Source organism: Lepidochelys olivacea, assembly GCF_965140295.1.
Source record: "Lepidochelys olivacea isolate rLepOli2 genome assembly, chromosome: 15".
Taxonomy (NCBI): domain Eukaryota; kingdom Metazoa; phylum Chordata; order Testudines; family Cheloniidae; genus Lepidochelys; species Lepidochelys olivacea.
Window position 1 is genome coordinate 29,611,439 of NC_140425.1, and position 27,223 is coordinate 29,638,661.

The 27,223-nt window shown below is 42.1% G+C and overlaps 1 protein-coding gene and 1 long non-coding RNA gene across 10 annotated transcripts in view; one reads left to right on the forward strand and one right to left on the reverse strand.

The window, feature by feature from the left end:
• ATXN2 (ataxin 2) overlaps positions 1–21,325 on the reverse strand; it is a 69,996-nt gene extending 48,671 nt beyond the window's left edge. For 8 of the 9 annotated variants that reach the window (XM_084649546.1, XM_084649544.1, XM_084649543.1 and 5 more), the window contains exons 1-5: positions 21,090–21,325; positions 9,540–9,576; positions 7,288–7,347; positions 6,446–6,517; positions 5,989–6,139 (exon numbers count right to left, since the gene is read on the reverse strand). In XM_084649546.1, coding sequence (XP_084505672.1) covers positions 5,989–6,139; positions 6,446–6,517; positions 7,288–7,347; positions 9,540–9,576; positions 21,090–21,238 — 469 coding nt within the window. In that variant the 5' untranslated portion in view covers positions 21,239–21,325. Of the gene's footprint in view, positions 1–5,988; positions 6,140–6,445; positions 6,518–7,287; positions 7,348–9,539; positions 9,577–9,691; positions 9,714–21,089 lie in introns of those variants that run through there. The other variant, XM_084649545.1, reaches the window with a different exon arrangement.
• Positions 21,189–27,038, forward strand: LOC311531811. The gene is made up of 3 exons (XR_014714282.1): positions 21,189–21,325; positions 23,979–24,129; positions 26,836–27,038. It is a non-coding gene; the product is annotated as an uncharacterized lncRNA (long non-coding RNA).
• The last annotated feature ends 185 nt before the right edge of the window (positions 27,039–27,223 follow it).

The following is a 27,223-nucleotide window of genomic DNA, read 5'->3' on the forward strand; positions in this document are numbered from 1 at the left end:
GTTACAGAGCATGGCTCCACAAGCTTCACCATCAGGATGGATCTCAAATGCGAAAAATACAGTTACTCTTAAGGCAAACCCATACTGAAAAAAACCTGACTTCTAGTCACATGACTCCAATCTCATGTGCAGCCTCCGAACAAACTTTATATGAGAGAGAGAGAGAGAGAGAGAGAAAGACAGACACACAGACAGACAATTGAAGCTCATGTGACTCCTTGCAGAAGAATCCCAATAATATGCCACGTTCACTTACTTCACTGAAGGCAATCTGACAATTTTGATAGCTTAGGTTAATTTAGAAAGCCACATGGAGAACATGAAGCAGTAATCTAAAAGCTAAATAAGTACACACAGGACACTGAGGTAAAAAACAAACAAGAAGTGAGTTAGCAAAGTTAATGAGCAACTGAACATTCTGGAAAACGAGAGAAAAGCAAAGAATTCCTAAAACAAAAAAGTGCTCTTATTTTTTGATGAGTGTTAACATGGAAGACAGTCGAATACATGGAGTGCTGCTACAAATGTCAATCTGCAGCATGGTAACCAACAGGACTGTGAAACATGCTTAGCATCTATTGTATATGGCACTTCATATCACCAAAGCACTTCATGAACTATTCCCATGACACTTTGAGTGAGAGAGTGAGTGAGAGCGAGTGAGAGAGAGAAAGACAAGTCCACAATCAATCCCATTTTATACCTGTTAAGACTGAGGCAAAGAGATTAAGTAATGAGTGGATTTAGGCAAGTGAAGCCAGTAACAGCTGGAGATGTAACAGTTCCTGGCTAGTCCCATGCTACCTCTCTGACCTGATGAGGACACAGAATCCTCACCAGGGCACTAGAGTTTTAGCATTCAAATGCTTTTCTTTCCTGTTTTGAATCCTGCAACTGAGCAGTAAAGAATCTCAATGGCATTCCTTTCTCTACATGGCAAAATTGTATGGTATGCAAAGATAAGAGATATATATACACATGTTCTGAGAAGCTTCAGATTAATATGTTCTTGAACAAGTTAGAGACAAGCTTGTCAGGGCTAGAGAGTGACTAGGGAGATTAGCATGAAATGTTTCATTTGCTCTTGTTTTCATGAATAAGTAGGTTCTAAGTTGTTAGATGCATATTCTAATTATTGCCCCATAAGCATGACCGGGAGGTTCAGATTTTACTAAACCAGTGTGCTTTATAGTCCACTGATGTTCAAATTACTTCTCAAACTGAAACCAAGTTTGCTTTTGCTTGAAGTAAATTGTGGTTTTAGCTTAAATGTTTTAAGAGTAACAACTCTGCTGTGTATTGTCCCTGCCTATTACTGACTTTTTTGGGGGGGCGGGGCGGGGAGAGGGAAGAGATTTAATGATGAAACAAAAGCCTGCCACGGTTTACAGACGACGACCCTGGCGACCACCCTTTCTGCGAGTGCTGTCAGAGGGGATGGGGGTGACATCCTCAATGCGCCCAATCTTCATTCCAGAACGAGCGAGAGCTCCGAGGGCCGACTGGGCACCAGGTCCAGGAGTCTTGGTCCCATCTCCACCTGTAACTCACAGCTTGATGTGAAGGGCAGTGATGCCCAGCTCCTTGCACAGCTGGGCAACATCCTTGGCTACCAACGTAGCAGCATAGAGCAAAGACTCGTCTCTGTCGGCCTTCACCTGAATACCACCAGCCACTTGGCAGACGGGTTCCTTGCCAGAGAGATCAGTTACATGGACAAAAGTGTCATTGAAGGAAGCAAAGATATGGCAGACGCCAAACATGTTTTCCCCTTCGGCAACCTGCGGTCCCAGAGCATCAAAACAAGCTACCACCACTGCACAGTTACATTTCTTTCCTTTGTTCATATTATGCCTACTGCCATTCCCCTGCTGACACAGTTGGTCTGGAAGGATGCCACCTCCACCATTACACTCCCCCAAAAGAACTTAATAGCTATTTCCCTTTGCTTTTTTATATTTTAAACTGGTGGTACTAGCTCGGATTTACAGCACTGTCGAAGTACTGTAAACAAAACACTTCAGAATCCTGCAGTTGGAGTAGCAGAACCCACCCTCTTGAATTACTTTCTCTTAAGAGGGAAGCCAATCAGCCACATCTGAGCCTTGTTCCAATTTAAAACATGAGAGCTGGCACTGCAAGCTGGCATTTTAAATCAAGACAGCTTTTAGGACTACAAGAAATGCTGGAAGAGACTCACTCTGCTGATCCATAAATGCAAGGTAGTGGGAAGCTGCTGAAAAGTGTACATGAGCCTGGTCTGAATCTAAGTACTCTGTAGTCTGCTATCTAAGTATTTAGGAATAGAGAGTTGCCTAATGGTCACCTATTACTGAAGTTCTGTTTTGCATATTAAGGGCTGGATTTTCAGCCTTTGGATTCTACAAGCACAACCTGTACCCATACTTGGCAGGTACTTGTGACAAAGGCTATGAATAAGTACAAATAGCTTCATATTTATTTCCTTGTGCATATTCATTTACAGAAGCTAAAAAGGGAAGCAGCCTGACTGTCTTGAGCTGCCCAGTCAGCTTTATTCATCAAGCTACCCACACAGAATAAGGCCCTAATCCTGCAATGGGATGCGTTGGCACCAACCCTTTCACCTACAGAGTTCTACTGTAGCCAACGGGAGTCCACATGGGCATAGAAGCCAACATGAGCTCATACAGACTTTTTAAAAATAAATTGGTAATGAGCCCACTGCAACCAACCTCTTACCTTTCTTCCCTACTTCAAAATTTCTGTAGTCTGTAAGCATTCCTCTCAACTGCACAGTCTGAGACTCAATCATTTCCCCTAGCTGCCATGGTATATTAGAATATGCCAGACACTAGAATTATTGGGCACTAGTAATGTACTAGAAAAGAGTTGTTTTAACAAATGATCTATTGGCATCACAGGGAAAAATGAGTAGGGAAAGGAAATTGTTATTTGCCAGTGGAGCAGACGGACTTTTACCAATAAATTGGAAAGAACCCTGTAGACGGAAAAAGAGAATATGGTAAGCCTACTTGCACTCTAGCTTTTGTTACCTGTCTAGGCCCTAAAGACTCCACTTATCAAACACCACATCTGCCACACCATTCAGCCAAGGTGATAATTTCAGCTGGCTCTTTCACTAAAGATTCCCCATTTCCAGGCAAGAAACCTGCATGGCTCCTGTAGAAAGCCTTGAATATGACCAGAAATGGACTGAGCTGTCCCATTCTTCCACCTCCAATATCAGCTTAGAGTTGAGACAGTTTCTGTCCTATCCACTTTGACAGGAAGAATCTTCTGTGGGATGATTGGTTATGACATAGCAGATTTAGGGATAATATCAAAATTCTCTTCACCGTTCTCAGTTCTGTGGACCATGGTCTTTGGGGCTACTCTAAGGCTCAGAACCATTGTTTAACTGCACTTCCAGATTACAAAACTCCACAGAAGCAGAACAGAATATGCATGTACAGAGGTAAAAATCCACAGGATTGAAGAGGAGACTGGCTTTTACCGAATCAGGATACAGCTACAGAATTTTAGAACTAAGACCTCATGAAGGGAACATTTGTCTGAAGCTTTCTGGGGAGTGCTATTAGACCCTGAACATTTTTTTAGACACTACTCCGCTACATGCAAAGACTGCCAGCTGAGCCTGTCCTGCAACATAGCAGAGATGTCACCTGAATGAAAGGGCCATTTCTTTAAAAACTGAGCTCCCTTTCACTCTGGCCAGACTGTCCACTAACTAATTACTTCACAGCAGAGAGTTCAAGAGCTAGGCAGAGCTTTAAAAAACTTTGTTGGCTTCTGGACATGTTCTTTTGAAATCTACAGAATTTAGTTGGCTGTGTTTTATATCACACATAGTGTTGTCAAAATTAACTAGGCTCTACAATGGATACATTTCCAGTACAATACTAAAGGGGAGCATAGCTGCGCCAAGAAACTCCTATAACACTAACCTTTAGCTTTCACTGTGAACTGCAGGTGCCTGTCTGACACTACAAACCAAGAAAAACCTTAAGTTATTTTTTAAAAACAGATGGCCTACAATTCCTGTATGTCCATAAGCATGCATTACTCCCTGGGAGTCTATGTTTATTATTCATCTACTTATTTCTCAAAGGAGTTTACTATTTCTTTCAAATTTGCAAGTGTGATCAGAAGGTTCACTTACTCCTACAAATACCATCCTGGTACTATTCCTCTTAAGACACCATGGAGAGGATATGAATATTCCACTACAGATCATCATGCATTGCAGCCATCTCTGATCTACCTTGCTCCAAATCTCTATAGGTTCGTCCAAGTTCTCAGAGGTAAACTCTGATCTCAAAGTAGTTGAATCTAGTATTTCCAAAGTTTCTTTATTCTCAGAAGAGATTCTATCCAATAACCACATGTAGCAGGTGACCTTGTAGTCTGAGGCAGCTGCTCCTCCTCAAATACTTCCTATCAATGAAAGATACCTGGCAGGAGATCAGGAGGAAGAGAAGTAACAGAATCTACACCACTCTGCTTGCTGCAAGGGTCTGAATTATTAGCCTGAGGGCCCAACTCTCATTTATGCTAAGGGCACTCTACACTCATCTGGAAGAACTTGCACTTAAAGTTCTGTACTTCACTGCCCCATGTGCTTGGACCGTGTACCTTCCCCTAAAAAGGTAGGGTCTTTCAAAAGCCTGGAATCAGCAAGCCTCTATTCTTAGGATTAACATGGTAGGTCAGAGGGCATTAAAGCAGATCCTCCTGTTATGTCTCTTCTACATCACAGATGCGTAGAAATCCCATGTCTGGGTGGTCTCTTCAGCAATAAATCCCAGGCAGTTGTGGCAAACACATCTAACCTACCAGTGATACCCGCTGAGGCCTGCCAATGTACAAGCTCTGCAGGTGGTGCACTTGTAGTTTTGTTTCACTGCACAAGAAGGAATAGACTGCCTTTCTTCTTTTGTGGTCCAGCAAAGTGAGGACTCGTTAAGCAAACAAAGGAGACCTTAGAGATTTGCTATAAACAGAGAAAAACCCTTCAAAAGAAGCAGAGCTGCCTGACCTGTGAACATCGTAGACACCAAAAAATATCTAAAGTCTTGGAGGCTGCACAGTAGAAAGAGAAGAAAGAAAAAGACACAAAAAGTCTGTGACTAGCTGTCAGGTGCCTGATATTCTATAATATTATTAACCATTTCTGGCAGTTACAGACAAAACCATGGCTTGAAATATTAAGGTCATTTTTGTCTCAGGTCCAGCTGGATTCTTTTATATTTTTTAAAATCTGAACTATAAAGCTGTATGCAGTTGATAAGAAATAAAAGTGAGTTATTTATATACAGAGATGGGTTCTTCCTAAGAAAAAACTCATAATTTGAGCTTTTTACTCTCCACTTGTTTGCAGCAGTTCTTAGGATTTTGAAAAGAGAATGCTTTCTAAGCAAGCATGTTCAGAGACAAATCCTAATTTTTGACTAAGAGGACTTCAAAGACCACATTACTTCTGGAAGAATGCAATACATTTTAAAGTATTTATGAATTCATGGATTCTCATGTAACATTAAAGTGCCTACTAAAACAAATGCAAACAAACCATCCACATTTGTAAGAAAATCTAGCAATTTCTGTGAATAAATTACTTCATTTTCTAGAGAACCAGTAACATCACATTTGTTAATACTTCTGGAAGTTAACTTTTCAGACAACATAAAATTACTGGCAATGTTTAGCCAAATTTTTAAATCTGAGCGCCTAAAGTTAGGCTTCAACATACATATTATATTTTTAAGCACCTAAATAAAAGTGGACTGATTTCAAAAAGGTGCAGAGCACCTGCACCTCCTATTGACTTCAATGAGATCTACAGGTGCTCAGCATTTCTGAAGAGTCTTATTCAGGTGCTTACATTTGGTTTTCAGAGCCTAACCCAAAGCATCAAGATTTAAAATGTTTACCTTTATGATGTAAAGCTATACCCAATTTTAAAAAGCCATTTAAAATACAGAAACGTACCTCTCCTTGCATAATTGGTATCCATATCTTTAAACTGCACCATAACAAAATCTGAAGACTTGAACAAGATACTCTCTAATATGTCTTCCCGTTTTGGCCCCAGACTGGATTCTTCAGGTTTTCGATGAGCAGCATCAAGCACTAAATCACACTAACATTAAAAATACAAGTGACTTTGAATCTAAATATTTAATTTAATAATAAATATTGTGACAATTGAACAATTAATTACTTGTTAACAACCTACACAACAAGATTTGCAACAAGTATTAGGCATATTTCCCATAGTGAAGAACTTCAAAATGAAGCTGCTTGTGGGCAATTCCCAAACTGAGACAGGCTAGATCTGAATAAACTTATTAAGAATTATTTGCTTTACTATACTAACGAGTAGTAAATCAGTGAGCTTTGTAGAAAACTGATCAGAAAGAAAACAAAAACAAAAACAAAAAGTTACCTTAGGACTGTAGGTTTTAAAAACTCCTTCATATATACCTCCGTTTTTCACCTGTACTTCACATTTGGATCCCTAAAATGTAAGACGAAAAAAATCAAAGAAGTTCTCTCACTCTGGCATAAAGACTGTCAAGTGACATTTGAGTGCTTTTTTCTACACTTGTGTCTTTATGTATTTAATGTGAAGGGCTCAATTTTCAGCCAGGCCTCTACCCAATCACCATTTCCATACATTCACAAACACGCACCTATGCTTTGCAGATGCAAACACCTGTGTGCACTCAAGTTTGTCCTAATGGGGTCTGAAGTTGTCAGTTCAACACTTGTGTGCCATAAATGTTTACAATTGTTCAAGTGCACATGCAAGTTTTTGCAAGAGCAAAGTGTGCGCACGTATACATGCAAGGGGAGGGCGGAGGCTGAAAGCTTACCCAAAGTATCTAGCAGCAAGAATGTGGGACTGCCTGGGTGATTCACTTCTTATTTTCACCATGTCAGCATTTTCCTCAAAACATAACTTTTTTGGTGTGCTATAGACAGACTTAATGATTTTTAAACTGCCATTTATTTCACTCATTCAAAATCTATCCTAAGATGGCAAAGTCAAAAGAAGTAGGGTTGTGGGAAGAAACATACTATACCCATCACAAGCAACTTGCAACTTTCTAAACTAAAAAGAAACAGATAGTCACCACTGTGGTTCTTAATGGTTAAATCTTGGCACAAGCTATCCGCTGTGCTAATTTAAAGGCTCTCAATTAAGCTGCGGTTAGTTTAATATTTTATAATTAATTCTGTATCAACATCTCTAGAGATGTTTACTCTCCTGTCATGACAACTTACAACAACTGATGTAAGTATGTGAACCATTCTCATGTTTGCATAGATGCCATCAAAAGAAATCTGAAAGATAAAAAGCTTGTATCAGAAAGCAAAAAAGCAGAACTATTCACCACAACAATTCAAATGAGGTTATGGAAGGACTGCCAGCTTCAATTACTACAAAACTGAACATACCAGTTTGTAAGAGCATGTGGATCAAATACCTTGCTCAGGGCTTGCCAACATAAATTTAGTTAGCAACAACCTGGAGTGTGAATCTACTAGCCTGCTGCACACTGCTGACATGCACTAACAGTGCCTCAGTGCACTCTGATCTACTCCTTTTTCAAAGCAGGGTAGATCAAAGTGCACCAAGAAACTGTTCGTGTGAGGCAGGCTAGCATGGGGCAGATTTACACCCCAGCTTCATGTGAACTACATACTCCTGTAGACAAGGGTAAAACACAAAATTCATTAATTCACAGGTCACTAGTTGACTCAATGCCAACAAAGGAATCAAGCCTCTCCATCATCCAAAAAACCTCAAACCCCTCCCAAACATGCCTTGCTATCATTGCCCTCCAGTTTAAGACTACAGGCTGTTGGTGCAAATACCTCAACTGCCATCCAAGAAAGAGAGCTGCTTTAGCTAAAAGCCTGTTGATATACCTTCTCTCCCCCCTCCATTTCAGGGACTAGCTAACAGACCCAGGTTTAGGGTGACCAGATAGAAAGTGTGAAAAATCAGGACGGGGTGGGGCGTAATAGGCGCCTATATAAGTAAAAGCCCCGAATATCAGGACTGTCCCTATAAAATCGGGATATCTGGTCAACCAACCCCAGTCATATTAGCAGCAGTTAAAAGCATCAAATTATAAATTCCCAAGACGACGACAGAACATATTCTAAATAAACCAAGACTAGATTTACAATCGTATCAAAATCTAAGATCCTAAGCTAGGCAACCCCACCAAATATCAAGCATGATGCTAGATTTATTGGATTTGCACTTGCATACGTTAAGTGATGAGAATGTGCGCATGGTGCGACATCTCTCCTCTTTCCCTGCCAGCTTCATTCTTGTGAGCCAACAGATGCTGAAACAGATGAATACCCCATCATATTTTGAGCTTGTCAACTGACTGCATCTCTTTTAGGATGTGTCAAACTGTTGAGTTTAATCCAGTTATGCCGATGTATTGAAGTATATGTTTTATGACATCACCCATTGTTCTTAGAAACCATCTTTAGAGGTTCATACTTCAATATTTGTTAGTGTGGGTGATTTAAAGACATCAAACACAAAACAGTTTGTTTAGCTTTAGCCTCTCAGACAAAGTATATGAAGTTTGAAGGGACAAGGGGAAATTGTGTGCTTTACTGTTACTATAAAGACACTTTTCTATCTGTAAAAATGATGCACTAGGTATAACCTTAGCCATTTCAAGTCACCCTCTCCCCCTACAAAAAAATTAAACAATTGAATTGCCCTCAAAACCCGCACCATATCAAAGTTGTACACATACATGCTTTTAGGGAAGGGCTTACCAAAAGGTGTCTGAGGCAAAGTTTAACATAATTTTTGTTTCACTAGAACTCCAAATGTGTAGAACTATATAACTATGCTAATTTGTAGAACATTTTTCAGAGCTGTACGGAACTTGTAATAACCAAAACTAAACTCCCAGTTTAAGAGAGAAATTAGACCAACCTTATCAATAGTGCTAAAACATTTGCTACTTTTGTTCAACCCAGTGATGTCTTGAACTAGCTTTAGACTTCTCCACTTAAGGGAGGGACTAACATTACAGGCCTCAAATAGGAATGAATATGTAGCCATTGCCATGAGTAACACCTATATAGGTACTACTATGCACGTGTATGATGCAGTTGCCAAGAATATACAGAAAACAGAGTTACACAGCCACAGATCTATATTTTATAGGTAAGTGCTTTGTTTGGGAGACTACTAGAATTAAATGAATGCAAGGCCCTAAATTTCAAGAGAGTCACTCAATGTTTGATCAAATGTTTTCTAACAGTGTCTGTGAAAATGGCTAGAATATCCACAAAGGTATTAAAACCAAGAGATATTTGACAATTAAGACAGTTTACTGTCTGCTATTCTCAAATTACCTATCTACAATGACCCAAAATATTAGAGATTTAAGTTTGTTTTCCTGAAACAAGAGTTGAAATTTTCAAGTTGTTAGATATTAAATTTCCATGCAAAGCAACATAGTACTATGAGAAACAATGAAATATGTACTTACTGTAGGCTGAGGTGGCCCTTTGCCACTGCTGCGACCTCTGAAATTATTAAATATGTATCAGATTCAATAGAAACAAGACAATAAGATTGCTGAAATTAGACATCACTTGAACTCAAGTATTCAGGGAAACTGGCTGAGTACAGGAAACCTACCCAGATTACAGGTGTTGGAGAAAAAATATCAATCTCAAAGAGGAAGAAGCGTTTTATCCCAATAAAGTTTCCCTTACATCTTTTAAAAAAAAAAAAAAAAAGCAAAGATAAATATTAAAGCTCCTCTAACATTTTCCTCTATCAAGAGAAAACCTAATTTAGAATCATTTTACTAATCTTAAAAAGATACCATTTCTACATCTACAACAGACCAAGGAACATAGCAGTGAAGGAACATTTCTAAATCAATTTCACTTTAAGACGTGTTACCTCTTAAATACTAGCCCTTTTTTTACTTAAGTTATCATGTATTTATGACCAAGTGCTATGTGTCACAAAGGTAATTATTTGACGTTTCAAATTATAGAGTCAAGTACCACTGCAGAGTCATAACTGAGAATACTAACGTACATCCAGAAACAGAAGTGGCAACTTTATAAGCAAATAAGTGTGAATTATAGCATTTTTATTCTACTAAAAGGCGCTGATACCATAGTACTCTAGAATAAAGCATAGCAATATTACAGATATTACACGTGTATCTAAGATTGTAAAAAAGTTTTTGTATTTAATAAATTTTATTTTGAAACAGTATTATCACAAAATGCACATGCCCATGAGAATAGTGTTCTGGTTTCATGTTAAGCCACAACTTTTGCATTTCTGACTTCAGACTTCTAATTTTATAACCTTAATGTTACATAATGTAAGTTTTTTGCATTTTAATCTGATCATCTTGCCTCCTGCCACCCCAAAGAAAAATTCTGGAGGCTATTTAGATTAGAGGAATTTGAAAGGCACTTTCTCTCTGTGGTGATCCCAAACTCAGAAAGTGTTCATTCTAAAGTTCAAACAGCTTTCAATCCTGAATCTGTTTCTGCACTGAAATCTGTATGAGGTGAGATATAAACTATGAAGACACTGTCAGTAGTAAAATAAATTGGAATGCCTAATATTAAACATTAACTGTGCAAAACATGAGTTTCTAAAACGTTAGAATTTGTTTTTCTGTAAATAAAAAAGGATCTGAATAGCCATTCTGAAAATCTGGTACTACTATATTGGGCAGTTCATTATATAAGAGTCAGAAAGCAACTTGCTATACTTAAAAATGAGAGACTTTTCACCCTTCCAAAACTAAAACAAAATCCAGAACAGCTAACCATTTTTTCTTCAAACATTTACAAAAATAAAGGCCAACGTCAACTACAGAAAATGTCAGGCCCAAAACTAAAGCTTATGCTTTATGCAACTCAAAACAAGGGATTATGGAAGTGTCTCGAACCTATAGCAGACACTACCAGGCACCAGCTATAGGCGAGAGTCTGTCTGGCATTAGACCTGCATAGCAGTAACAAGCACTTCTATAGTGCTTTTGAATTACACTCAAATTACTTTACAAAGTGATATAAAGCATAAGATGTTCATATGTAGAAAAAGATCTACATTTCCAACATTAAGAAAAAAGTTGACTGAATATTAGCACTTCTGAGTCCATGTGTTTACCTTTTATAGAGCTGCATAAAAAAAACGTGAAAGAATTTGCAACTATCTGAATAAGGACTTGTCTACATAGGGAATCTGGCTGGAATCGCTATTCTGCAATAGCTCCCTCATGTGGACACTCCTAAGGCTCATCTATGCTACAGGGACTACAGTGGTCTATAGTACTGCTATTATGCCACCATAACCCCATAGTATAGATGCAGCCCACAGTGACAGAAGGGGTTTTTCCATTGCTTTAGGTATCCACCTCCCCGAGTGGTGGTAGCAAGGCTGATGGAAGAATTCTTCTATTGATCTAGTTGCATCTACACCAGGGGTTAGGTCACCATAGCTATAGCACTCAGAAGTGTGAATTTCACATATCTCTGAGCTATGCCAATCTAAAAATTTAACTGTAGACCAGACCTTATTCTGGAATAAGGGTGTCCATGCAGGGAGTTATTCCAGAATAGCTGTGGCACTTTAAAATTCACACCCAGTCTTCTTTCAGAATAACTTCCTCATGTAGACAAGTCTTAAATTCCTAGTGCCAATTTAAAAGGTACCAGCATACAAATAATTTTCCAACTGTCTTACGTATTCCATATTTGGCACATTTGAAGAATGAAATCTTCTACACTGGAATATATTGTGTAATATCTTTCTGAATCATAGTAATAGTCCCTTTTGGCCTTAAAGTCTATGTTAGGTCAATTGCACATGTAACCACACAAAAAGCACAAGTACTGGTGGTCCTACAAGTACCTAGAATCACACATTTCCTGAAAAGTGATACTGAATGCAAAGGTAGCTGCTCACGAGTAGCCCTACAGGTTCATCACTGTGATAAAATGTCACAGATTCAGTGTTTTTTGGTCTGTCCAAGACTTCTCTTTGTATTAAGAAGAAGAAGGGGAAGAGGAAGACTCTGAACTGTTGGCTGCCCTGTTTAAAATATAAGCTTCTAGAGCAGCGGTTCTCAACCCACGGCCTGCTGCGGGCCAATCAGCACACAGCTGTGGCTAATGTGACATCCTCAGGACCATACAGGTAGTATATATATTGTGTGGATGCAGCCCACATAGCACACAGAGAGCTGCATATGCGGCCCACAATGGTAAATAGGTTGAGAACCACTGTTCTTGAGGCATGACTTCATCCTTCTTTCTGTTTTACACAGCCTCACGCATACTGATGATGCCCCATAATTAGTAATAAAATACAGGTCATTCAGAAGACAAGCTGCCCAATTAGTTTTCAGAAGTCTAGTGAAACATCATAAACCAGGGAAGTAAATAAAAGTTTATTTGCATGAGTTCTCCGCCTCTCCATTAGCATCACAAAATAGTGCCACGCACTTTATTTTGAGCTTTGGTTACAAGTAGCTGACTAGATTAATCACTTGTCAAACTACATGCTGTGGCATGGTGAGCCCTTCATGTTCCCGTAACATAGGAACATCCATCTGTGCCACTCATGCAGAAGGCAAAAAAGTGATGTAATCAGAGGTGAGAGCTCCATGAAAGAAGCTATAGCTGAGTTTTCATTGTGCTCTATTACACTAATGTTCAAAACATTTAACTTTTAAACATTACAGAAAAGTCAGACAGCTGACTCAACCAGCCTCAAAGCAGGCTAGAAATTAGCTTGGAGATTCTTCACCAGACCTCTTTTGTTGGTGTCAAGAGTCATTTTAGTAACCTGGATGCCTCCAACATTTAAAAGTCACCATCACAGCTGAAAAGATTAAGAAATCACAGTTTTATTCTAGTAAGAAGTGCTTCTTAGCCTATAAGCTTTTAGGCTGCTGGACTGAGCAAAATGGTTGCAGTTTTTCTTTTAACATTTTCAGTGTGCGCGAAGTTATAAATTCCACATCTGCTGCAGCACTTCCATTAACAAAGTTACTGTTTTTTCCTTTGTTTCTGTAGCAATGGTCCTCAGCAAAAATTCTCCTTGTCCTCACTAGCAGTAATTTCTCAAATTCTAAATTGGTTCAAGAGTTAGATTAACTATTGGGTTTTCGCCTACTGCATTATGAGCTACTAGATACCTTTCTGAATCATACTTCTTGTTTTCAAGCTACATCTTAAGCCCTAAGGAACGGGGGGGGGGGGAATTCACCAAGATTTTATTAAAAAGAAAAGGTGTACTTGCGGCACCTTAGAGACTAACAAATTTATTTGAGAATAAGCTTTTGTAAGCTACAGCTCACTTCATCGGATGCGGCCCAAAGTGGAAAATATAGTGGGGAGATTTATATACACAAGAGAACATGAAACAATGGGTGAACTCCACTAGTCATCACCTTCAGCCCCCAACTAAAACCTCTCCAAGCATCATCGAGGATCTACAACCTATTCTGAAGGACGACCCATCACTCTCACAGATCTTTGGAGACAGGCCAGTCCTTGCTTACAGACAGCCCCCCAGCCTGAAGCAAATACTCCCCAGCAACCACACAACAGAACCACTAACCCAGGAACCTATCCTTGCAACAAAGCCCGTTGCCAACTGTGTCCACATATCTATTCAGGGGACACCATCACAGGGCCTAATCACATCAGCCACACTATCAGAGGCTCGTTCACCTGCACATCTACCAATGTGATATATGCTATCATGTGCCAGCAATGCCCCTCTTCCTTGTACACTGGCCAAACTGAACAGCCTCTACGTAAAAGAATAAATGGACAGAAATCAGACATCAAGAATTATAACATTCAAAAACCAGTCGGAGAACACTTCAATCTCTTTGGTCACTCAATACAGACCTAAAAGTGGCAATTCTTCAACAAAAACTTCAAAAACAGACTCCAACGAGAGACTGCTGAATTGGAATTAACTTAGGCTTGAATAAAGACTGGAAGTGGATGGGTCATTACACAAAGTAAAACTATCTCCCCCTCCCCCCATTCCTCAGATGTTCTTGTCAACTTCTGGAAATGGCCCACCTTGATTATTACTACAAAGGGTCGCCCCCCCCCCCCCGCGCTTTCCTGCTGGTAAGAGCTCACCTTACCTGATCACTCTCGTTACAGTGTGTATGGTAACACCCACTGTTTCATGTTCTGTGTATATAAATCTCCCCACTGTATTTTCCCACTGAATGCACCCGATGAAGTGAGCTGTAGCTCACGAAAGCTTATGCTCACAATAAATTTGTTAGTCTCTAAGGTGCCACAAGTACTCCAGTTCTTTTTGCTAATAAAGATTAACACGACTGCTACTCTGAAACCAAGATTTTAAAATCATTCTGCTTATATCTTGCAATGCAACCACAGTGGTACATGCCTTCTAATAGAGGCCAATCAACTTGATGTTTCTATCCCAATAAGAAAAGGCTCAACCTCAAAGCATCCTTGCAGAAGTACAATAAATAATATTCTGAGCCATTATAATTTATTATGTTCATAGCACCCAACGGCATATTAGATTTTAACTAAACAGAGAGATATAGATTAATGGTAAACTCTTTGGGTCAGGGACTGAGACATAACCTAAATGAATGTAACGACCAGTAAGGACAGGAGGAGGTGAGAAGGGAAAGCAATCACAGCAATTACCATGCAGATTGTCTAAGCAGTGCATATCCTGACTGTTCAGCTAAGTTTCAGACTCCAAGGAGAGACTGCTGAATTGGAACTAATTTGCAAACTGGATACAATTAACTTAGGCTTGAATAAAGACTGGGAGTGGATGTGTCATTACACAAACTAACACTATTTCCCCTCCTACTGTTCTTGTAAACTGCTGGAAACGGCCCACCTTGATTATCACTACAAAAGTCTCCCCCCCACCCCCGCTCTCCTGCTGGTAATAGCTCACCTTTCCTGTTCACTCTTGTTACAGTCTGTATGGTAACACGCATTGTTTCATGTTCTCTGTGTATATAAAATCTCCCCACTATATTTTCCACTGTATGCATCCGATGAAGTGAGCTGTCGCTCACAAAAGCTTATGCTCAAATACATTTGTTAGTCTCTAATGTACCACAAGTACTCCTTTCCTTTTTACGGATACAGACTAATACGGCTGCTACTCTGAAACCTAAGTTTCTAATGTAATAAATTATTACTCACTTCTTGTGGGCACTGCAGAAGTGAGGTTAAGGAGGGATTTGACTAAGAGGGTAGCAGCTGGCAGACTAAACTTGGAAATCATTCCATGCATGGTGGGGGAGCAAAATCACAGATAAAGGCACAGACGTTGTCTGTTAGAGTATGTGTCTCACAAAAGAAACAGTTTAAGCCATTATTTTGTAGGAAGAGCGCCAAAATAGCAAACTTCTCATATCAGGTCAATATTTACATTACGAGTCTGTTGTGCTCAGAAGTCACATTGAAAATTCAGACTGTTACAAAAGGGTATTTATTATCCCATATGTGAAATGGTAAGTAAGTTTTCTTGGTAAGTAAGTTTTCTAGGTTTATAAAAGCTAAATCATACTATTTATAAATGCTACACAATTATACTTCAGTTATTATCACCTAAGCTTCAAATATCATACGAATATAAATACAAGCAGAAAGCAGTTCCTTTAAACTATTTAAAGAATTGTCAACTTTTATAAATTTTTCTAGTTAAAAAAAAAACATACAAAGAACACATGAATGTTTAAAGAAAGAGAACTTAGTTTTCCAACAATATACATAAAGTCTCATGATTTTTCTCCAAATGGAATATTTTGTTGGTTTCATGGATTTTGCTATACAAGACTGAACATTAGAAACATCTCCATACATACACTGCATTTAATGGAAATAGCTAGGGCAGACAGTTTAAAACAAGCAACTGCAAACTACAATTGTTAAATTGAACAGAGCAAAGAGAAGACTTTTGGGGGCATCAATTAGTAGTACTAAGGCTTCAAAGACGATATATGGGATGAGTTGGCTTCAGAATGCTTTCCCTACAAAATAATTGCCTAGAAACTGTAAACCAGTTTCTTGTATTAGAGAAATACCTTAACAGACAATTGTACTTTTTTCTCCAACAGATTCTCTCAGGCCTGGTCTACACTACAAAGTCAGGTCGATGTAGTCACCTTGTGTCAACCTATTTGTGCATGCATAACTGCCTGCATCTTCTGAGAACCTCTACAAAAGTCTATCTACCTCAGCTGAGTTCAGCATCTTGCAAAATCAGACTATCTTTATAAAAATGTTTGTGTATCACAGATTAAAAATCCTACATGAAGTATTAAAGCAAGATTTTTCAGTAGATTTTCTACAATACTGTCTACTTAATGCTAAACTCCTTTTAAAGTACACTTACTCCATCCTGTAAATAAACAGTGAACATGAGGTCAAAGTTACAGCTCAGTAACTTATATCAGTGTCTTTTATATACACCTCTTATGTAAAGGAGGACTGTTGGTAAGAGAGGCACTGAAGAGCCTTCTTCACATAATTTGTTGCAAATCACAACCATTCATATTGTCAATTGCACTTTCTAGAAAGTATGAAACAAACATCACACTGATAACTCTTTATGAACATTAGTAGCAATCTACAATTAAGAGTGACCTGTAGGTTGCAAGTTATTCTGTTTGATAATTTAACAGTGTTACATTCCAGCAATATGAGTTACTAACTAATTTGATGTAGATTTTATTATAAACTTGACCACCACAGAAGATTATGTAATCCTGGAAAATATTTTACACATGTAGTGCCCTCCATCCAAGGACCTCCAAGTGCTTTAAAATGTTAAGTTAAACCTTGAAGGAGCACTGAGAGATAAAATAGGAAATTATCCTAATTCGGCAGCTGAGAAAAGTGAGGAACAGAGAAATTTAGTAACTTACCCTAAATCACACAAATCAACTCCTAGTCAGACACTTTACACACAAAACAGCCCACCTTTCCCTAAAACAGTTACTAACACAATGTACAAAAATGAAAAAAAGTTACAGGTATTCAATAAGACACCAAGGGAATGATTACTATATCATAAAATGGTTACTGTGACAGAGGTGAAGGCTTCTAGTCAACTGAGGTCACTACTAAAAGCGTGCATGCACACAAGCACAGAGGACAGTAAGCTCTTTAGGGTAGAGAAAGTGGTGGTTTAACTTTGGCACAACCAGTCTGCATTTTAAAAGAAGCCACTACAATAGTATCTAGGAGTTAGCATACACTGAATATTCTCAACTAGTTTCTGTCCAGGTGGGACAACCATTCTTCCTCCTGCTCTTGGTGTAGGCTTTTTGATGAGACTACTGAAAAGTGAAAATGACTAACCTTCTTCATCGCCTAAAAGGAAATCTGATAGAGAACAATTAGCATTAATAGTGAAAAAGGGAGTTTTCAATCATTTCAGCTTTAATCTGTTTATAAGCAAGGAATTTTTAAAATACTTTTAACTTACATCCCTTTAAAACTGAATGTTCAGCACAGTTGGGCAATTGATCAAGATGCTAAAGTACAGAAAAATAGTTTTCTACAATTGTAACTCAACTACTCAAAGTAGACCCTGATTTAAAAGATTGTTTTAAATAACGTTGCCTGAGGACAAAAATATTGATATTTCCTCGTAATAATACAATTTTCCTTTGGATGGTGCCTCCTGATGAGACTGATGCAACTGTTTACGATTACAGGAGAGATGCAGAATAACTAAATTTATAATTGGATAAAACTGAACCAAACATCAAAATATAATTTGAGAATGTTTGACTAGCATGCTGTAGCTTGTCAGGTCTGTATACAGTGTCTGTATTTTTTGTAATAGTTTTTTCAGCGGTTGGACAGAGGATACCAACAGCATGTTATGTCCATATATGCCATATTCCACATACAGACCATAAATAAGTATGGCATTTAACACATTTGCCAGTTTGTAAGAGACACATCTGCTTCTTTTTGAGAGGTTTTGTTTTCTAAATATTCTTACTGAGAGGCTGCTAATCCCCCACCCAAAACACACACAAATCTTTTTCTTATATAAGGGTAGTTAAGCAATCATTCTGAAAGCAAATCTAGTGAATTAAGCAACGCAAGGAAGCATTCCACCCCACTGTCAAAAGAGAAGCAGGTGCTTGTCCTTACTAATTTCTACCATTATAAACATTTTGCCTCCGATAGCGCAAATGAGCTTTATGGCCAAATTTCAACTCCTAAAAATCTGACTACCCATGCAAAGCAACAGCATGTGCATCTCAAGAATGTATTATGCATGTAAACATTATGGAGTTATAAGTAATAAAAGTGTTAAGAAACCAGCTTAGCACAAGCAAGAAACAATTTAATTTTTCATTACAAAGTTTAATACCAAGGCACAAAGATTGTAAAACACATTTTTAAAAAACAAACTGTTTTTTAAACTCTGCACACAAACAGGACATACATAAAAAGAAAAGGAGTACTTGTGGCACCTTAGAGATTAACAAATTTATTTGAGCAACAGCTCATTTCATCAGATTCATCACGAAAGCTTATGCTCAAATAAATTTGTTAGTCTCTAAGGTGTCACAAGTACTCCTTTTCTTTTTACAGATACAGACTAACATGGCTGTTACTCTGAAACAGAGCATACATACAAATTTGCAGCATGAGGTAAATTTTAATAACACTGATAATCCAAAATTAAGATTTTTCTCTAAGCTACCAGTGGGAGTGTTTTAAAGGTGCTTCATTCAGCACCTTGGCAAGACTTCCAGTGAGAGAAAGTCTCAATTTTACAGGATCCTTCATCTAGAAAGCTCTCAAAGTGCTGTACAGGTTACATAAACTGAATGTCAAGTTAACTATCCCTGTAACAATTTATCCACTTGAAACCAAAACGGTAACATAGGTAAGAAGAATGTAATTGCTTTCATTGGAATTTGGGCAGAAAACATGAGCTGACACCTTTTCTTTTGCACACACTCACAAAAGGGTTCACGTCCCCACTAAAATTTTAAGAGAGGAATGTTGAATGCAAGAAATCACTTCAGCAAACTGCTCAAAGTGTCAATACATTTTTAGTTTGCATTGTTCTTTTCACCCTAGATCTTTTCCCCCACTTTGTTTTATTGACTGGTAATGAAGTAAAATCCTGCTTTCAGATGTGTCCCACAACAGTTGTCTAATATATTTTGTTTTACTGCTAGCACACAGAACTGAGTAAGAGTAGAACTGCCAAACTAGAGCATAATGGAAGAGGGAAAACAAATACCAAGTGCCCTGAGACCAGGAACTCCAAAAGGGAAACATTATGCCTGATCTCTCAAGGTGTCAGGAGATACCAGAAAGTCTGCATGATGGGGAGGGGGAGGTGACAGAGGCAAGCACAACTAAACAGTGGAACCCTTTTGAAAGATGAAGAATTGGGAGCATATCTTTGCCCTGAGAATCATACCAATCATCAAGCAAAGGATAGCAGCTCAGATACAGGGTCAGAAGTAGGGAGCTTACTGCAGGGGGAGTCTCAGTACCAACAGTGGGCGATGAGAACACCCGACACCTCCCACCAGTGAAAAACGTCTTCACATTACGGACTTGGATGGCATTTCACTCCATGAGCAAGTGTGCTTAAAAACCTCGTCTCCTCTGCAGGGGTTAACGTGAATCACCTTCACCGGCATTTGCAGACTCGGACACTTTAAGCAGGGCCCCTAGCAGGCGGCCCGGCGGGGACGAGCCGCCTACTGCAGTGCGAGCCGCCGGGCTGGAGCAGACTCACTACGCGGGTCTCCATACAACGCCTATTTCGAAAATAAAATGGTCACCTCTGTACCGGCAGCAGGCGCGCCGGCCTGGCTGCGGGCAGGGCGCCCACTCGCTGGGCCGGGCCGGGCCCTCCTTCCCCCACCCTCGCAGGTGGGGTTTAGTCCCCTCCTCCCGCAAGCGGGACCCGCCCGCCGGCCGGCCGGCCGGCCGAGCGAGCCCCTCAGCCGGCACCTTCCGGCCTTAGGCCGCACGACGGGAGCCGGCCCCCTCGGCGGCACGAGCGCCCTTCGCGAGCCGGCCTTGGCTTTGCTGCAGCCTCGGCCCGGGAAACAGAGGCCTAGCAGCGCCTGCTCCACTGCGGAGCCACCAGCCCCCGAGTGGGCTGCCCCTCCCCGGCCGCGCCGCTGCCCTCCCCCCGCCTCCAGACCCGGGGGCCCCTTCACCCCCCTCCCCGCGATGCCAGGCCCAGGCCAGCTCCTCCCCCTCTCCAGGGCCGGGGGCCCCTTCACCCCCCTCCCCCCGGCGATGCCAGGCCCAGCCCCCGCCTCCAGGGCCGGGGGCCCCTTCACCCCCCTCCCCCCGGCGATGCCAGGCCCAGCCCCCAGGGCCGGGGGCCCCTTCACCCCCCTTCCCCCCGGCGATGCCAGGCCCAGCCCCCAGGGCCGGGGGCCCCTTCACCCCCCTTCCCCCCGGCGATGCCAGGCCCAGCCCCCGCCTCCAGGGCCAGGGGCCCCTTCACCCCCCTCCCCTCCCCTCCCCGCGATGCCAGGCCCAGGCCAGCTCCTCCCCCCCCAGGGCCGGGGGCCCCTTCACCCCCCTCCCCCCGGCGATGACAGGCCCAGCCCCCCCCCCAGGGCCAGGGGCCCCTTCACCCCCCTCCCCCCGGCGATGCCAGGCCCAGCCCCCCCCCCCCAGGGCCAGGTGCCCTTCACCCTCCCCGCGATGCCAGACCCAGCCCCCGCCTCCAGGGCCGGGGGCCCCTTCCCCCTCCCCACGATGCCAGGCCCAGCCCCCCCCCGGGCCGGGGGCCCCTTCCCCCTGCCCGGCATCTCCGGCGGACTAGACCCACCCACCCAATCGCCCCCGCTCCGCCGCCTCGCCGCGGCCTAGCAGGGAAAGGGAATCAGCGCCCGGCCCGCGCCGCGTCCTCTGTCGCGCCCCCACCCTCCCTTCCAGGCCGGGGGCAGCCGAAGGCCCCGCGCGGAAGCGCTGCTCTGCGGCCCGCTCTCCCCCCGCCCAGGCCCGCGCCCCAGACCCACCTGCCCATATTCTGCCGCCCGCCGCCGCCGCCGCCTCCCCCCGCTGCTGCCGGGATGCCGGGGCCGCCGCTGCCGCCGCCGCCGCCGCCGGGGGGTTTGCGGTTGTTGCCGGCGGCCTGGGCCGCCTGCTGCTGCTGCTTGAGGGACATGTCGAAGGGGCCGGGCCGGGGCCTGCTGCGCTCGCTCGCTCGCCGCTCCGGAGCCGCCGCTGTCTCGGCCGGTTGCTCCCAAACAGTGTGAGCCGGGCCGGGAGGGAGGGAGGGGGAGCGCGAGCGCGCGGGCAGCGGGGCGCGGAGGGATCCGGCGGGGGGAGGGGAGGCGCGCTGCGTACCTGCCCGCCCAGCCCTGCCCGCCGCCTGACAGCGCCCCGCCGGGCGGCCGCGCCCAGCCCCGCGGCCCGGGGGACCCGGCCGGGGGCGTTCGGGAGCCCGGCTCCGCTCCGCCCCGCCGCCGGGAGCCTCCCCGCGGCCGGACTCTTTACGGGAAGTCGGAAGGGTCTGAGCGGGGAAGCGGCAGGTGAAGGGGCGGCCGGGGAGCGAGCGCCGGGCGGGACACGTGAGGCGGCCGGGGACGGGCCCAGGGACACCGGCGGGGGGGCACCAACGCCGGCGGGGCGACGCTCCGTCTTCCCGTCCCCTCCTCTCCTCCACGCCGCGCTGGCTCGTTCCCTGCCGGGGTGTGGGCGGCCCCCAGCCCGCCCCTCAGAGCCCGGCCCAGGCGCTCCCCGCCGCTGCTCCCTCGGCCCGCCCTCCAGCAGCGCCGGGGCAGGGGAGTGGAGGCAGCTGCGCGGGCACCTACCTTACCGTGCCCCCCTCCGTCCGCGGCGGGGCGCCGGGCCCCCGGCCGCCCTCCCTGCAGCAGCCGCGGACCCCGCTGCCGGGCAGCTGAGGGCTCAGTGGAGCCCCCTGGGGCGAGGCTGGGACCACAGACGCTCCCCTGTGCCGCCTTACCTCCGGCTGCTCCACGGCTGTCTGCTCCCGCTCCGGTTACCTGCTGGGGTTGGGGCTGTTGCGGGCCCAGCCCTGCAATAGGGTCCGCTAGCAGAGACTTCTGCACTCCTGGGCCCTGGCAGACTTCCCGGAGGCAGAGCAGGCGCCTGATTGCAGGATTAGGGCATTAGATGGTTTTAAAAAAAAAAAAAAAAAAATGGGCCCAGACCTGGAGGTTTGTAATGCACTGTGTGTTATTTCAAGTTTATGAACACTGTATGCCCCTCCTCCCATAAATTCACACATTTTAGAGGACTGCTAATAGATAAAACAATTATGGGAATTAGTGGTTAATTATATTGTGCCTTACATCTTCAAAAAGAAAAGGAGGACTTGTGGCACCTTAGAGACTAACCAATTTATTTGAGCATAAGCTTTCGTGAGCTACAGCTCACTTCATCGGGTGCATCTGATGGTGCATCTGATGAAGTGAGCTGTAGCTCACGAAAGCTTATGCTCAAATAAATTGGTTAGTCTCTAAGGTGCCACAAGTACTCCTTTTCTTTTTGCGAATACAGACTAACACGGCTGTTACTCTGAAACCTTACATCTTCAAATCACTTTTGCAAACATTCTTAAAACTCCTGTGAGGAAGATAAATACAGTATACCTGTTTTACGCAAAGAAAACGGAGATGGAGGTTAAGGCTTTTACTAGTTCTAGCTACAGAATTGACCTCAGGTAACATTTAAAAATCTTTGCTTCCCTCTTTGCTGGAGCACATAGGCATGCAGCTGACCCTGGAGCTGTAACATTCCCTCATCTCTCTGGATTTTAGGAAACTGTTTCCTTCACCTGGAGGAGGAAGTGAGGCAGCTCAGATTACAGTTGTGTATGACATCACTCTTCAGAGCCTCCACCAGAGAAGGAAATAAAGATCTAATATTTATATAAAAGACATTTGAAAAAAGCTCAAGCCCATCTGCAGTCAGAAAAGTAGTAAAGGAACAAATCGTTCTTTTGCCTTTGCATTTCACCTTTTAAAAGACTTATCCAAGGCTACACTGAGTTTCTTAATTTCAGTCCGCTTAACCAAATTGCCCCAGCTACCAAACAAAAAACCAAACTCAAATGATATATGCAAACTTCTAAACAAGTAGTTTCAAATTTTGAGGAATCAGTGGTCCTTTAAATGTAGATTTACCACATAACATCAGTAACTGATTACAGCATTAGCTTTGTATTTAAACAAAGCTGAAATGGATCCCACTAGGTTATCACATTTTGCCAACTCCTTCAGTACTTAAGATTCTTAATTTTTTTTAAATGCAGTTTAAGACATTCAAAAAAAACTTTATACAGTTAATGTTGGATTGCCATAATTGGTAGAAGGCAGGACATACTGTAAGTGCTGAAATGCCAACTAACCCTGGTTGCAAGACATTTTATTAATGTATGGTATTGAAAATCAGCCAATCTTAAACATAAATTTTAACTTTAGATCTCTTTGAGGTGTTCCTTGTACTGGTTACTTTATTCTACTTGTCATTTCCTGAAGCATGGAAGTGCAGCCAATTCATTCTAATATGTAAAAATAAAATCTGGACTGACCTGCTAAAAGTCTGTCATGTACATAATTAGCATGAACAGATGGAATTTCAAAACCAGGAGAATAAATTGATTTATAACCATGGTTATTCAAAATTCTTGAGGCTAATCTATTCATGGCAACTCTCTAGGAATCCCAGAGAATGGAAGTGTAATGAAAAGGAATGCTGCTAGGCAGGCGTTATTTATACACCTTGCTTGTAAATCAAGTTTTCCTATAGGTTTGGCAGAGTTGTGGGTGGTAAAACACAATGGTAAGAAACCCAGCAACATTTAAGTTTCTTAAATTAGAATTTCCCCCACATGTGTACACTTTTGGCTGCTAAGTTTCTTGTTTTGTTTTATCTTACAGGCCTGAATAATGATGTGGTGACATTATTGGCTGAGTGACAGTAGATGCCAACTGAAGTGGACACAGAAGAAAGAATTCTTTATATTTAATTGGAAATGCTTGCACCGTGTGGAGCCAGAAATTTAAAGCTCTCTTTTTTCTCCCCTTTTCAGTAAGTTTTGTGGGAAACTAGTGATTTCATAACCGCAGGAATTAAAAGTCATGAACATAAAGTATTTATGCAGTTTGTGGAAGAGACTTCTGTATGCAGCGTTGGAGACCGCTAAAGTTACCCCAGCACAGGTTTCGATGACATTTGCAGCAAAATTAGTCTTATGCCAAAACTCTGTAACGCACCTGGTGCCTGCTGCTAGAGATGATCTTGAGCCTTAAATAATTTTTAAAAAAAAGTTTTATTTTCTTTAAAGGCAACCTGCATATTTTTATAAAGTGAAGCAAGTATCCTGAACACCTAAATTAGACTAAGGTCTTCAGAGCATTGCCTGAAGAGATCATCATACATACAGTTCCTAGTAATATGGTGCTTTAATCATGACAGGGGCCTCAACAGGCTACTACAATACAAATAATGTAGCAGTTAAGAGACTTTCAAGCTTGTTTCAAGGCATATTTTAGATCTTTCAGTTTAGTTGGAGCTGAAAAGGATTGTGTCTAGTGATGTACCAATGTGCCCCGAATGTAAAGGAAATGACCAGATACAATTAAAGCAAGTAAAATTGACAACATACAATTGATTATTCAATAGATTTTTGCATATTAAATTTTAATTCTAGAAAAATATTTTAAGTAAGAGCATACTATCAGTTTGATATGCAGGTACTAAACACTTATCTGATCCAGAAACAAAGCTAGAAAGAAGGTCAGTAGCATGATCTGGCATGCATGAGATTGACAGTCCTTGCAGTTCAGAGATGCTGGAATGAGTGCACTTGGGATGCATTGCCATAGGCTGCTTCCAAGAGATCTAGTATGAACGCAGATATTTAAACAAATTTTCTTTTACATTTTGGGTATTGTATAAAAACAGTCTCTTGTTAATGCCTGGTATAGCAACCTGGGTGTTAAGTGATTGATGTTGTCATAAATATAAAGGGAAGGGTAAACCCCTTTGAAATCCCTCCTGGCCAGGGGAAAGCTCCTCTCACCTGTAAAGGGTTAAGAAGCTAAAGGTAACCTCACTGGCACCTGACCAAAATGACCAATGAGGAGACAAGATACTTTCAAAAGCTGGGAGGAGGGAGAGAAACAAAGGGTCTGTGTCTGTCTGTATGCTGCTTTCTGCAGGGGATAGACCAGGAATGGAGTCTTAGAACTTTTAGTAAGTAATCTAGCTAGGTATGTGTTAGATTATGATTTCTTTAAATGGCTGAGAAAAGAATTGTGCTGAATAGAATAACTATTTCTGTCTGTGTATCTTTTTTGTAACTTAAGGTTTTGCCTAGAGGGGTTCTCTATGTTTTTTAATCTAATTACCCTGTAAGATATCTACCATCCTGATTTTACAGGGGGGATTTCTTTATTTCTATTTACTTCTATTTTTTATTAAAAGTCTTCTTGTAAAAAACTGAATGCTTTTTCATTGTTCTCAGATCCAAGGGTTTGGGTCTGTGGTCACCTATGCAAATTGGTGAGGCTTTTTATCCAACATTTCCCAGAAAAGGGGGGGTGCAAGTGTTGGGAGGATTATTCATTGTTCTTAAGATCCAAGGGTCTGGGTCTGTAGTCACCTAGGCAAATTGGTGAGGCTTTTTACCAAACCTTGTCCAGGAAGTGGGGTGCAAGGTTTTGGGAAGTATTTTGGGGGGAAGGACGCGTCCAAACAGCTCTTCCCCAGTAACCAGTATTAGTTTGGTGGTGGTAGCGGCCAGTCCAAGGACAAGGGGTGGAATATTTTGTACCTTGGGGAAGTTTTGACCTAAGCTGGTAAAGATAAGCTTAGGAGGTTTTTCATGCAGGTCCCCACATCTGTACCCTAGAGTTCAGAGTGGGGGAGGAACCTTGACAGATGTCTACTGGAGTTCCTCAGTGACTGCCTTTAAAGACATTGGACCTGTAATAGGAAAACTGAGAACCACATAGGAGAGAGAGACTGCCTCTCAATCCCACATCTTTCTGCCAACTTCTGGTGCTGAGTACATGATTTTTTTATGTTCTGCCTATCCCTCTTCTGTGAGGTTTGTTTCCTCTCCCTTGCATACTATAATCTCTCTAGTCACTTTGCAGTTTGGCTCTGTTGATCTATGAGTTTTGCCTCTACTCTTTGTGGTGAGATCTGCAAGTTTGATCACAAGTGAATGTGTGCCAAAGAAAGACTTACGTCAAGAGAGACGAGACAGCCAATTAGTTTAATCAAAAAAGTCTCTAAATCCTGATGGCCAAATTCAGACCTCGACTTGGATTAAAAAAATGGCACATGCCACACAGCATCTGTAACATCACCTGGATGTTTTCTATAGAATGCAGTTTAAGAACCACTGTTTCAGGGCATAGTACAAATCCCTTTTATTTTTGTTGGCCGTCCATTGATTTGTTTTTCCCTTTCCTCACTCTCTTTGCAGCAGTTGAGAAGTGTTCTCTTTTGTTGGTGGGGTGATCTGCTCATGGTTATTGGGTTTGCCTTTGTGCCAGATGCAGCTGGTGTTGTCCAACTGTGTAGTTCAGTTGTCTGTATTTAGGTGGGTTTTTAATACTTTGTACTGCCAGTTTTATATTGCCTTTGGATACCTTCAGCAGGCACCTTATATACTAGACAATTCAGCATGACTGATTTATGTACAGGTTTAGCTAGGGGAAGGATCAGGAGTTAAGAAGCTTTCAAAGAATGCAACTATTTATGATAATTTATCTTATTTTACAGCAAATGATGGGTCTGAGGCTCTCATGAATTCAATCTCTGATCATATGATCATTCTTTACCTGGTATTGTTCTCTTGCTGGAACCATTGAGGAGGGGACCATATTTAACAAGGTGATGCACACATGTCCGTGATGACGCAGCTGACAGTAACACTCTCCTTTTATATAAGCAATGCTAACAGCTTAAATCCCTAATTATAATAGAAGTTGATCTTTAATAAAAATATTCAGAAAGAGAGACTAAGTAACTTCTTTCCCAAATTCATAGTCCTACTTTGAGACACAAATTTTAGTTCTCTGTTCAAGCACCTAAAAAGTCCCGCTGTCAAAGGAAGAGAAAAATACATCCAGGAAAGACATCTTAACTAGCCAGTGAAGCGAATGTTTAT